The sequence below is a fragment of the Aspergillus karnatakaensis genome, assembly GCF_047715665.1.
Source record: "Aspergillus karnatakaensis strain CBS 102800 unplaced genomic scaffold BJY04scaffold_12, whole genome shotgun sequence".
Taxonomy (NCBI): Eukaryota; Fungi; Ascomycota; class Eurotiomycetes; order Eurotiales; family Aspergillaceae; genus Aspergillus; species Aspergillus karnatakaensis.
The window spans coordinates 447,860-461,046 of record NW_027395724.1 but is presented as its reverse complement, the minus strand read 5'-3'; the positions used below and the strand labels follow the sequence as shown (position 1 = coordinate 461,046).

The 13,187-nt window shown below is 52.3% G+C and overlaps 2 protein-coding genes across 2 annotated transcripts; both read right to left on the bottom strand.

The window, feature by feature from the left end:
* Positions 1-91: 91 nt before the first annotated feature.
* BJY04DRAFT_226278 (type I polyketide synthase) lies at positions 92-7,952 on the bottom strand (the record flags this gene model as incomplete). Its single annotated transcript, XM_073718385.1, has 18 exons — positions 92-654; positions 697-751; positions 788-1,414; positions 1,474-1,639; positions 1,716-2,020; positions 2,057-2,355; positions 2,386-3,151; positions 3,198-3,410; positions 3,457-4,460; positions 4,493-4,618; positions 4,661-5,027; positions 5,061-5,228; positions 5,260-6,414; positions 6,451-6,479; positions 6,532-6,866; positions 6,928-7,233; positions 7,352-7,823; positions 7,931-7,952. The coding sequence occupies 18 exons, from the start codon at positions 7,950-7,952 to the stop codon at positions 92-94; spliced, it is 6,978 nt and encodes a 2,325-aa protein (XP_073573833.1).
* Positions 7,953-8,789: 837 nt separating this feature from the next.
* On the bottom strand, positions 8,790-12,016 carry BJY04DRAFT_215894 (uncharacterized protein; the record flags this gene model as incomplete). The annotated part of the gene is made up of 2 exons (XM_073715589.1): positions 8,790-9,712; positions 9,769-12,016. The coding sequence occupies 2 exons, from the start codon at positions 12,014-12,016 to the stop codon at positions 8,790-8,792; spliced, it is 3,171 nt and encodes a 1,056-aa protein (XP_073573832.1).
* Positions 12,017-13,187: the final 1,171 nt, after the last annotated feature.

Here is a 13,187-nt window from a genome sequence, read left to right as displayed (position 1 = left end):
TACAGGTAGATGGCCCATTTCTCCAGCAATCTGACAACTCTTTACTATCCCCTGCTACTTGACATGTTCATCTCGTAAGCCCATTACTCCCTCACCTACCCAGCAACCCCCCCTCAACAGTCTCACACAACCCCATTAACGTCCCATTCGTGCCAGCACCAACAAGATCCAAAAACGGCACGTCGACGCCAAACAACCTCCAAACCCACCCTCTCATCTCCGCCGCAGTCAAACTGTCCACTCCATACGTGGAAATCGGACGCGTCTCGTCGACCTGCTCAACCGGCATGAGGATCAAGCTGCTGAAGCGCTTCTTTATGAGGCAGAGGATGGCGTCGTGGAGGGTCGGTGCGTCGCGCTCGGTATTGAGGAGAGAGATGGTGTTGGCGGGGAGAGTGTTGGATTCCGGGAGCCAGGGAGGCGCTGACTCGGAGTGACCTGTGTGATCTGCTTGCTTGGGATCTGACGTTGACACTGGTGCTGCCTCTGCTAACAAGGAAGCAGCGAGCAATGAAGTGCGCGGGTCCTCCATAAATCCGTTTGTGATTTCGTAGCCTTGCTTTACGACTAGTTCTCGGAGAGCGCAGGTTTCGAGTCCCGTTAGGATATGCGCCTGTGGCTGGTCGTTTCTCTTCCTCTCGTTGATTCCCCGGTCTGTACCGTTAGGGTTGTCAAGGTCTAAGCATGGATCTGAACCCTCTAACGAGCCATAGTCGGAAAGCGCCAGGTCGACAATAGACAGAAACTCACTCTCCGTTAACGGCTACATCCCCTTTCTTAAAAGCACAGCCTCAATCTCCGGGTTTTCATGCAGATATCCCACTTCTGAGACCATGCCGAGCCCAAGCGAGACAGCAGTCTTCCCGTTTGCTCGCCGCCACTTCGCAAATGCATCTAGGAAGCTATTCGCCGCGCAGTAGTTGCTCTCCTTCATGGCGCTGTAGCTCCCCGAGATGGAGGAGAGAAGGAGGAAGAAATCGAGATCTGCTTCGTGCTCGTTCTCTTCCAGAATACGATGCAGATTCCACGTCCCCCTCCACTTCGGCTCAATGGCCGTCAACCAGTCCTCGCTCGTCATGTCTTTGAACAATACTGCGGCCAACGCCATGGTGCCCTGTACGACACCGCCGAGCGGACCAGCCTTGATACAAGCGGCCACCGCCCGTCGGACATGCTCGAGATTAGCAACGTTCCCACGTACCACCTCGACAGTAGTGCCTGGGATATCCTTCAACGACGACACAAGCTCAGCAGCACTAGGCTTGTCGCATCCGGACCGCCCCAGGAAAACGAATTTGCGGGCTCCCCGGGAGAGCATCCAGCGCGTGAGGCTGCGGCCGAGCCCACCGAGGCAACCGATTAGCAGGTAGGATTTTGTCGGAGAGAAGAAAGATCTATACGGGGCTAAAGAGAGCTATTCGGGTGGTTAGTTGAGCGACTGTTGCTAGTATGGCTTTGAGAAGTACAACGTACCGGAATGAGGCTTTGAGGATCTTCCGTTGAGACGACGACCTTGCCAATGCGGTCCCTCGTGTTGAAGTAGCGATACGCCTTGGATATCTCAGAGACGTCGAAGACTTTCAGCGGTGGTGGGGTGATTTCGCCCGCGCGGTAGAGCGTTAATACCTCGGCGACAAGACTATATCATAGAACGATGAGCCCACAGTCCATAAGCCCTAAGTAACTTGTTAAATCTGTCAAGCAGGGGAACATACCCACGAACAACATCCCGATAAAGCTCATTCGCGGCATCCATAAACTTCGCCAAATCAAATGTCGAGAATGTCGCTCCTCTCAGAAAGACTCCCATATCCAGTCTCCCCGCATCAACAAGTTCCCTCTTCCCAATCTCCACGAACCGGCCAAATTGCGCAAGACAGGCCCACGAGGCATGTAGCAGGTCACCAACAAGCGAGTTTAGGATAATATCAACGCCCCAACCTTTCGTTGCGGTCATGATCCCGTCGACAAATGATGTATCCCGCGAATTGAATATGTGTGTTTCGGGCACCCCCATTTCCTTGATCAGGTACCGTCGTTTAGCCTCGGAGCCTACGGTTGCATAAATGGTTGCGTTGAGACGGCGAGCTACGATAATTGCTGCAAAGCCAACTGCGCCGGCGGCGGAATGGATGAGCACTGTCTCGCCTGCGCGGAGGTGTGCGCGATCTCGCAGGGCGTAAAGAGCAGTGCAGTAGACTGTAAGGAGCGTGGGGAGGACGGTGTGTTCCTCTTGGGGAAGCATCTTATGCACCGCGTAAGCTGGAATACGCTCGACGGTGCTAAAGTGATTAGGCATTAGGGCGACAACTCTGTCGCCGAGCTGGAGGTCCAGATTGGGATCTGCTCCCACGGCTGTAATAACACCGCTGAAGTCCAACGCACTGGGGGCGTCTCGAGTCTCTACTCGGCCGTTTAGGGAGTAGACGTCTTTCGCGTTCAAAGCAACGGCTTTCAACGCCACATCCACGTAGCCTACAGGTGGATCTTTTGAGAGGTTCCAAATTTGCTCGAAGTGGATGGTGTCTGTCATTCCAGGCTGGGATATAGCTAACCTGCATAAAGCGCTGTCTGCTAAGAAAGATAGCCGCGGAGGTTCTAGATGCCGGTGGCCACGGAAGAGCAAGTTGAGGGCGAAATCAGGCACAAAACGGCTGATGTAGAGGAGTGAGTCGGACTGGATGAATTCTCTGTCGTTCATCGTGGGACTAGATAACGATGATATATTAAGCAGCCCAGCAATGTTTCGACAAGTGTAGTCTCTTTCTTCGGCAAGAGACAAATCTGTATTTCCGATGTCTAGAACAATGAAACGCAACGTGGGCTGTTCGACCATCAGTGTCCGCGAGAGACCGCTACAGAGAGTCAAGTCAGGCCGTGGTGATCCCAGCATGTTGGCGCCTGTCAGCCAGACGAGATTGGAGCTTGCGTCTGTTAACTTGCGGACGCGATCCATGTCTGTTGGATTGATGGTTGTGAGGAGACCGTGTTCAATCTCCAGGAGACAGATGCAGGACATATGGCTTGGTAGCTCCATTGTGTCTAGGTCATCCAGACATATTGCCCGTGCTGGTTGAATGCCGGTATGGAGGAGATGATATACCACAGCAGAGGCAAGGTATTCGATCTTAGCAGACAAAATGCGAGGTTTCTAATCGATTAGCATTTGATCCTGACAACAATGAGCGAAAACATACCACAATCAATACATCTTCAACCACTGGCGGCGTTATATTGATAGGGGGAATTGCAAGTAAAATGTCATTATCCAACCGCAAAGTAGTAATCCCAGCAGATACTAAGCTTGCGACAGCCTGATTGCAGCGGCGAGTAATGACTATGCCCCCCGCATCAACCAGCGACATCAATTGTTCGGAGGCCTGATTCCAGGTGGTATGGAAGGTCGACTCCTAAAGTCCATCAGTACAAGATAATCCTGCGGCAAGCGGAACTGACCTCTGCAACGACAACAACGTCAAACGACCTAGAGTCACCCGTTCTCTCCATCACCAGCTTATCATTCTCAACCAAATGGGCAGCATCCCAGCTCTGGCATCGCGGAAATGCCGTGCCCATTCCGAGGAGAGAAGAGAATCGCTCATATAAAGCATTCCCTTCACCTGTAACTTCCAAAACGCGCATCCGTGGCAATCTATGACCCACCAGATCCAGCACGCCTGCTATCACTCGAGTACTCGCATCAAGTCCACCGTTCGTGTCACTCATCCGCTGAGAGGCAAGATCTAGAGTATCTATATACTGATTCAATGCAATCTCCGAGCCTGGTTCCACGCGCGAAATATCCGGCTTCCAACATACACGAAGACAAGGCTGGCGCTGGACAAATGGGTTGTTGGCCGTCTCGAGCTCGGGCAGTCCAGGGTTTTTTATGGTGTACAATGTCATTTGCAGGCCGCTGATATCTACCAGCGGTGTTCCATCTAGTCCTCGAAGAGTACAGTCGACTCTGCAGGTCGCAAACCCGGTCTTTTGCATGCGGGAGTGAATCTTGCATTCTTCGCTTTGATTTCCGCTCTTGCCGATAGGTGCGAAACCAGAATGGTCTAGTGGCACCTGGATTTTACACTCCGATATGAAGTTAGGTATGAACGCTTGCAATTGGCTCATATCGGCCCCGGTGCTGCCAAACATCGCTCCCTGGAAGCAGGCGTCAAGTGTGATCGGGTGGAGAGGATAGAACTCTCTCGCTGGATCCAGCAATGGCGGGCGTAGGTTTGTTGTTGTGATTGCATCTGTAGAGATTCGGGTAGGGTCTGTATGTAGGCTTGTGATGGATTGGAAATGTGGACCGAAGTTTAGGCCCTCTTGCTTTATGGCATCGTACCAGCGCTGCCCGGAGTTGCACTCGTATCCTTCTCCGGAAATGGTGACGCTTCCTTGTACACTTGTGGAGCCGCATAGTACCCGGATACTCCCACTGCAGTGCAGTTTCGTGTGGCCTGATATCCACGACGAGATGGAGAAATCATACCAATCAGTTGAAGCGTCGCGGTTGATATCTTCCGCTGGGACATGATAGTGTGCAGCTCCGTCTTTCCAGAGTCAAGATCAGTATCATCGCACACGATTAATGGGGCGATGAAATTGATGTTCTTTCCTTGAAGGCACATTCCATTTCCAGCTCCCGAGGCAATATTACCTTTGAGATTGCAAATTTGTAAGAGTGCCTTAACCGCAATGGCTACGTACGCCGAACCGGGTAAGACCGCCTGCTGCTCGAGCTTATGGTCTCGCAGCCAAGGGACTTCAGAATGTCGGATAATATTCCGCCAGGTCAAGTCTATTCCGTTGCCTGCGGGGTTCTGTGTGCCGAGGAGCTCATGGCGTGGGTATTTGCGATTCCGGGAGTCGATACTTGCGCGTGGTTCATGCCAGAGCAGCTTATTGCTGTAATCCCAGGGATATGGAGGAAGTTTGTGGGCTGAGCACGACTGTATAGTGCTGGTGTTGTTGACAGCCAGCCAATTCAACTCATGGCCATGCAAGAAGAGCATCCCGGCGAGAGACTTCATACATAGGTTGGCATCTTTGTTTCGGACCAGCGTTGGTGAGTATAGAGGTGTAGAGTCTTGTCGAGGTTTATGTCGATTACTTGCTTCGTAAATTTGCTTTACCATCCCTTTCAGAGTACAGTGGGGTCCGATATCAAGGAGATGAAAGTCTTTCTTGTCCATCAGCCTGGCGAGCGCGCTGCTAAATTGCACCGGCTGCTCAAGGTTCCGACAGAAAATCCGCCACTAGGTCCGTAGCATGGTCGATCATCACCATATCTTCAGGGTTCCTGCCTGCGGTTGAGAACACAGTGACAGTTGAGGACTTGTCCCGATACCTGCTCTTGAGGTATGGTTGAACGAGTTTCATGTAGATATCGCCCGCCTCGCGAATCATGAACGAGTGGTATGCTAGCCCACTGGTCTCCAGCTTTCTCGAGAACCAGCCACGTTTTTGCAATTCCGTTTGAAGACCATGAATGTCTCCCTTCGAGCCGCTAAAGGTTACGCTTCCGGGAGCGTTGAAACACGCCACCTGGACCTGTTTGAGACCCAACTCTTGGATCAACCCCTCCGCCGACTCAGCAGATATTCCCGCTGCCAGCATGGCGCCTGTAGGCTGCAATGTACTAGTAGCAAGGCCCCGAAAGTAAGCCACTAGAAAAGCCTCGCGTGCGCTCAAAAGCCCAGCTGCATAGAAAGCCGCTATCTCACCGGACGAGTGCCCAATCACTGCGAATGGGACCACACTCCAGCTGTGTAATATATCTATTACAGCAATTTGAATTGCAGTACATAGGGGCTGGCTGCGGGTAACCTCGTGGACCTTTGTGGCGGTAATGGGATCGGATATACTATCTTCTAGCGTCCATTCTGGCCTATGAGGCGCAGGTAGCGACTGTAAGATTCTATCGAGCTCGCGGATCCGTAGGCGGAATGTTGGGCTCTGCTCCATCAGCTCTCTGGCCATTCCTGGGTATTGCGAGCCTTGGCCTGAGAACATAAAAGCAAATGGACGTGACTGTGTGACGCGTGAAAACTGCGCTGTGTCCCCGCTTTCAATTGGGTCAAGTAGTGTTGGCTTAGGGATGGGAGTGGCAAGCAGGAAATCACGTAATTGTAGTCCGGGCTCACACTTACCCATACTACATGCTAGAGTCTCGAGGGCGCCTCTAGTGCCTAGATGAACGACCATGTTTGTGACATGCTGACACCGGGTTTGCAAGGCCTTTGATGAGGCCGCAGAGAACGGAAGTACAAACGTCTGTCGATCTGCGATCTCATTCTTAAAAGCTAATTCCCCCTTAGGCGAAAGTCGAAAGTCGGAGAGATAATTCTGGAAGGATTCGAGGATGGCATGACCGTTTGCGCCTCCGTACCCAAACGAGTTGATACTCGCCCGCTGAAGAGTCCTAGGTCACTTCTCCGTCTCGCTGACAACCTTGAAGTTGCGAGAATGCAGTTTTACTAACAGTCCATTAGCGTATTGACAGTATTGGATAGACTCAGGCAGCCATACACTTCGGATTCGGCGTCGTTACCCCATAGGTTGGCGGGATCATCCCGTTTTCAAATGCTAGCACCACCTTCAAAACAGATGTCAACCCACTGGCAGCCTCACCATGGCCTAAATTGGGCTTCACAGCCCCGATACGCAGCGCCTCGTTGTGCCGCGGAGCGAAGCAACGGGCAATAGCATCAATCTCAATTGGGTCGCCGACTACAGTTCCTGTGCCGTGACACTCGACGTAGTCTGTATCTTGGAAGTCGAGACCAGCAGTGCGGTATGCCTGTCGGATTACAGTTTCCTGCATTGCGGTGCTAGGAAGCGCAATGCCGGGGGTTTTGCCGTTTCTGCAGAGCGGCGCGGTTAGTACAGGGCTTGAACGTGGAGACTGGATGCTAGAAGACTGGCGCATTGACAGCGGTTCGTCGAATGACTGCTTGAATCCTATTCTCATCCTTCATAGCAGATACTACTCGCTTGATATAAATGGCGGTGACACCTTCTGCTCGGGCATAGCCATCCGCGGCGGCATCAAATGTATGGCATTCTCCAGTAGGAGAAAGGGCAAAAGCTTTGGCAATCTTTAGGTGCCATTCTGGGGAGATTATCAGGTTTGCAGCAGCAATCGCGCTGTCACAGTCGCCGTTTCGTATGGCGGTTATGGCATGGTGGAGAGCGTACATTGATGCGGAGCATCCGGTGTCTATCGTCATGCTAGTCACTGTCAGTAGATATCCAAAGAGAGGGTGAGCAAGAGACAAAGACAAGGTGAGTGAGAGAAAGGAAAGAGGGGGGTGAAGAGGGAGAAAGGAAGGAAGAGCAAGCAATTCACCTAGGCCCCTTCAAATCAAAAACATGGCCAACACGATTCGCCAAAAGCACCAAACCACCACCCGCCATCGAGAAGCGCGACAGGTATTCCGGATCCCTCGCCTGCATATTTTGATAATCGATCGTGAAACTACCCACAAAGACCCCAGTCCTACTCCCCGCCACGCTGGCCATGCTCACACCGGCATCCTCAAAACACTCATAGACCACCTCGAGCAGCTTCCGCTGCTGCGGATCCATATGCGACGCCTCCAGGTTGTTAATTCCAAAGAAGGCATTATCAAACTCCTGGATGTCGGAGTCAAGGAAGTATCCGTGGTCGATGTTTGTTGTGCCGGGCTTCGTGTTGTCTGGGTGGTAGAAGCCGTCGATGTTGAATCGAGAGGCAGGGATGCGGGATCGTGCGGACTTTTTGGCGTCAAGGAAGGCCCACAGGTCAGAGGGGCTGCGGATTCCACCGGGGAGGTGGCAGGCTATGGATGTGAGAGTGTGTTAGAGGGGATCGTGGTAGTGGGTGGAGGTAGAGACTGTGGGAAGCAAACGCACCCATGCCCACAATACATATATCACTTGCACAGACTGGGTTGATGGTGAAGAGCCATCTTGGCAAGGGGCCTCCGTTACAGTGAACCCATTCTCTGCATGGACGTCGAATGGAGATCCCGGAGAGTACTCAGGGGGCGTAGCTAGGTTGGCTGAAGGCATGACTACTTATCTAATCAAGTTTCTTAATGGAAATAGAATCTTCAGAGAATCCGTCTGTGTTTGGGCTGAGGTATGCAGTTCAATTGAGCCTATATATGCTGTCTATCGAGGCTAGCTATGAGCATATATGATTCTAGCATTGTCTTGGTATACACTCACTTGAGTGAATACGATAGGCACAGAAACCACGGTATGGAACTAAAGCAAGCCGCATCAGACTCTATAGAGATCAGAGCCCCTTGTCTCTGGCAAATATCTCAAGGGGAAGGGTCCAATCACCATCCATGGAGGTGGCAGATATGGTTCCCACTGGAATGATATGGCCGAACATGGGCCCATTGATGGCTGGCTGCACACGTAAACTTAGTCTGATCCGAACAGCCAAGTCAATCTGATACTTAACTTTACTTTGCCTATCCTACAGCGAAGAAAATCCACTTGAGTAGACAGTATAGAAATAATATAATTAAAACGACTCAGTAGGGTATCAAACTATTTGAGCGAGGCTGAATGAACCGCAGGGCAGGAAAAAAAAAAAGAAAGCAAAAACATTAGCAGATCAGCTCTTTTCGAAAGATGCTCCAAAACACGCTGGCGCTTCAGATCAGATAACTTAACACCGTGCCCATGCAAACGTCTAGTAAGATATAGTCCTCAGAAACATAAATAGAAAGAAAAGTAAAAGTAGCGCGAGGATGGCACAGAGACTTGATCCATCGCATGGCGATAACCCCTCAAGCCCACCGCCATCCATTCGCCCCCGGCACCGCAACACCAAGCCCAACACCCTCAGTCCGTTGCATATGGGACGAAAGAATACTATTCCTCTGGCCCGGCTGGAGTTGCGATGGCACGGCATATCCATGCGTCTGCCCCTGGTTCTGGCGCTGGTACTCCTGCATCAGCAGGCTCACCGCGGCATTCGGGTTGATCCCCTCGCCTGTATCGGTGATCTTGAGCGCCCACTTTGCGTCTTCTTCTTTGAAGCCGAGTTCGCGGACCATCATGTCAATGGCTTGGTCGGCTGGGTCACGGATTTGAGGGAGGACAGGGGCCATGACCGGTCGTGGAGGGCGGGAGTAAGGGATTTGGATGTTGCGGGTGGCTGGTTGAGAGGGAAGTGGCGGGGATGCTGCTGTGCTAGGGAAGGAGGATGGTGGAGGGGGCGGGATTGAGTTTGGTAGTGAAGGTCGGTGAAGGGGGTGTGCGGGGGCACCGGCAAGCCGATTCATGATCTCTGCGTAGCTCGATATCGGGCGTTCTTCGATATAAGATAGATCGGCGTTCTGGTTTCGGCGGTTGCGGAGTTGTGCTGCGTAGGCGGCTTGTCGGCGGCGGTGTGGGTTTGTGGCTGAATTTACACTAGTTGAGGGAGAGGCAGGGCTGCTGCCAGAGGAAGAGACTGATGATTCTGAAGAGTTGGAGCCTGATTGGCGAAGGGGACGAGATTTTCGAGGGGCGGTTTGGCGGGGCTTGTATGCTCTTGAGACAGCTTCACGGAAGAAGAATGAGCGGGAGGCGTCGGCAGGCTCCCACTTTGTTAACCCGAGGGATTGGGCGCGTTGGAAGATTTCGTTGGCGTTGTCGACGGTGGCAATGGAGCCGAGGGCCAGAACGGCAGAGGGACCGAGAGTGAGAATGTAAGATGTCCACTCCTCTGTCATACTACTGTTAGATAAAATTACATCGGGCGGGGAGTATAAGTAGACGAACCTAGGGTTGCTTCCTCCTTGGCGGGGTCCTTTTCCGGCGCATCGTGACCGTCAAATACACCTGCTTTTCGAGCCTCCTTGCACTTGCCGTGAATCGGCTGTAGTAGAACACCAAGACATGTCCAGATCTCGGTCATATCATACAACTGACTCTGCGACAAGCCGCCGTGGTTTCCGCCGCCAAACCCCTCTGGTGGTTCAAAGAGAACATTGTTCATCCCGAACGGCTCGGTTATCGACATGGCAACAGAGCAATGTTGATTCTTGGCCTTTATACCACCATTCAACCAGTCCACCTGTCCCACAACATCTCCTTCACGGTTCTTTCCACAGCCAAAAATCCGACAGAATGTCCATACCCTCCAGAAGGCATCATCAATTTCGCTGGCGCGAGCGTCATCTATCCCTGCGAGACCACGCACGGTTTCTGGGCGGAGGAAGGTGCCACAGCGAGCAAGAATGAGCGACTTGAGTTTGACTAGGGTGTAAAGGTCGCGGGTGTAGCGGTCAAGGTAAATAGAAGGACTGTACTCTGGAACAGGGGCATCGAGATCAAACAAAACCTGCCACTCACTATCCCACGGCGGGCTCATTTCTCGCAACTCCCAAGCCGGTGGCGACATAGCGTAGACTGTATCTTTGATGAGGTCGAGTTCATGTTGCTTGAACACACGATAGAATTGCCTGTTCATGACAGCAAAGTTAAATAGATCTGCGAGGGAGCCGCATTTTCGCAGGATACTAGCCACAACAGCATCAGGCAGAGTACCTGGCATCTCCCCCCTCGGAACAAACGGTGGAGCTGTGACGGGGCTCTTTATTTGTTGTGAGGGAAGCCCAGCATCGAGCTCATAAATGACGATCGGACCGGAGTCAAAGCTCATCTCGCAATATGGCCCGACAGGCTTCGACGGGCCAGCGATTTCCAACTTTGACTTCGACATCGTCCCCTCGGGTTCGAAGGAGAATGTTTTTCTCGGCTTGGGCTTAGGTTTATCCTTTGGAAGGGTTTCTGCAGCTGAAATGTCGAGTGGTTTGGACCACATGCCGGAAGAGCGCACTTCCTTTGTTTGAAGGCGGGGAAGTTTCAAGCGCAACTCACGCTCACTGCTGACTGATGCCGGTCTTTGAGGCAACTGGGGCGGACTGAGGAATCCGCTTCCTGCGTTATCCTTTTCCGGCCTCTTTGAGGTTGAGGCTGTTGCTGCGCCTACGGCAGTGGCCGCACTTTCAGCCCCTTGCGCCAGAACGTGCTTGCGCTCGACCCCAGCGACCACGTTTGACCCACTGAGCGAGCGCAGGTGCGGTCTGTGAACCTTCTTGCCAAAGCCGGGAACGGTGAATGCCCACGAGGCTCGTCCTTTGTGCGGTTTCTTGGCGTGTATCATGTCCTCGTTGGAGGCCTTCTTCCTATTGAGAGGGCTGATCGGAGGGATGGGGGCGGGGCGAGAAGCGATCATATCCATCTTGCCTCTGCTGACCTGCAGCGGCGTGTCGAGACGTGGCAGGGGGTCGTTGTGTTCCACAAGCCCGGCAAGCGCATTTTCGAGTTCTTCCGCAGCCTGCGATAGGGTCGGTTCGTTGGAGTTATTGCTTCGATCTGACTCTATTGACTCGAGAAACTCGTCCAAGGCGTCCTCGGTGATTGTCTCGGGCTGCTTCTTCTTGCGCCGGATCGACAACGGTGCCATTTGGATCGGTGGTTCGCTCGGGAGCGGCTTGTTTTTGGACTCGGCCACGGATGGCGATCTCCTCATCGACATTTTCGAGCCCGATCGGTAGACCGACGCTGAATCGTCGAACACGCCTGCTCGTGTCGGGGAAATAATGGAGAACGCGTCGGCAGATTTGTACGCAGACGCAGAAGGCTCGGAGCCCAAGCTAGTGACGGATGATCGGCGACTGTAGCAGGAAGATGCGTCATCGGCCAACTCGTCCGACCATAGTGAGGACGGTCCTGTTCTTGGGTCTGCTGTCTCCTCCGAGGCAGTTGAGCTTCGGTGGCTGAGATTTTGTTCGCTTGATGAGGATATAGATTGATGGTGGGTACTGACAGGTGACACAAGAGAGAAGTGCGAAGAGAGTTCAGGGAAGAAGCGGGTCCAGCGAGTGCCTGTCCATGATGGAGTCCTGTCAGAGATGGGCGAGACAAATAAATCATCGTCGTAGAGACTGCGCTCCTTGTATGGGAATGATTTGCGTCGCATTGTGTTGATTGGACCTGACGGTCCACTCACAGCAGCGCTCATGGTGGTTGAGTCGGGCTCGATCTCAAAGAGTCAATTGTGTTTATTCTGGGACATGTTCTATTCTCTGTGCGTCTCTTTGACCGGTGTCTTTGATGCGAGTCAACTGGAGATACCAATAATAGTCGCCGGCGTTGGTGAAAGCTTGGAGGTCTTTGTTGTGGATTGTGTGTCGGACAAAGACCAGTAAGTATAACTTTCTGTCGGATTTAGTAGCACAACACACAGAATGTGCTGCGACAAACCTCGAGTCAAGGTTTTTTCAAGAACCGGTAGGACGAGAGCGTGAAGAGCTTAAAAACAATGATGATAATAATGGCAGAGGCTGTGTGGGCGTATTAATGTCAAGAGTAAGCTCCGATCCTGCTCTATTTCGGGTGGATCCTTGCACGTTGAAGTTGGAGGATGATGGGATGGGGTCCGGTTGTTGTTGGTTTCTGCAGCGGATACTCGGCTTCAGCTCATCACAGTCACTAGGTAATAGTATTGGCTATTAACTCGCTTCTATGTACTTGTGAATCTCAATAAAACCTCTCCCAGAATACCCTCTCTCTCTTGACTGATCAACAGACTCTCCCATTCTTCCACTCTCCCTCAACCCTCGAGTCTTTTTTTGGATACGGCCAGCAAGCATGGAGTCTGCGCTATTCGCAAGGATCGACATTCCGCTGCGTCCTTGCAGCAACTAATTGCACTTGACCAGAGCGAGTTAGACTGCAGTAGGCTAAGTGATCAGGTTAAGGCAGAGCTGCGCCCAAAATGCCCAGCTTCGGGTTAGTCCCATTCTCAGCCCCCGGCTGTGCTGACCGGCGCAAGTCAGCCTTCTACACAAATTAACTGTCAAGCGCAGGATGCCTCTCTTCTTGGTCTTCTTCCTCCAGCTGAGCTTGGTGGAAATTATTTAATATCAAGCTTGTCGATTTGCACTTCCCCTGAGTTTGGAATTTACTATACGATGCAGACTAGAATCAACGCCTCGACAGCTAGACCACTGGGCGTCGGGTTTGGGGGTTTTCTCAGATTCCTAGCAAAACTCCAACTCCGAGCGAACAGAATGACCCGATGCACCCTCGTGCGACGTGATCGTCGAGAGGGTGTATGGAGCAGTCATGTCATGGGATAGCAAGGTGCAGGCGATTTGGCCCCTACAATGACATAAAATGTCCATCATGGC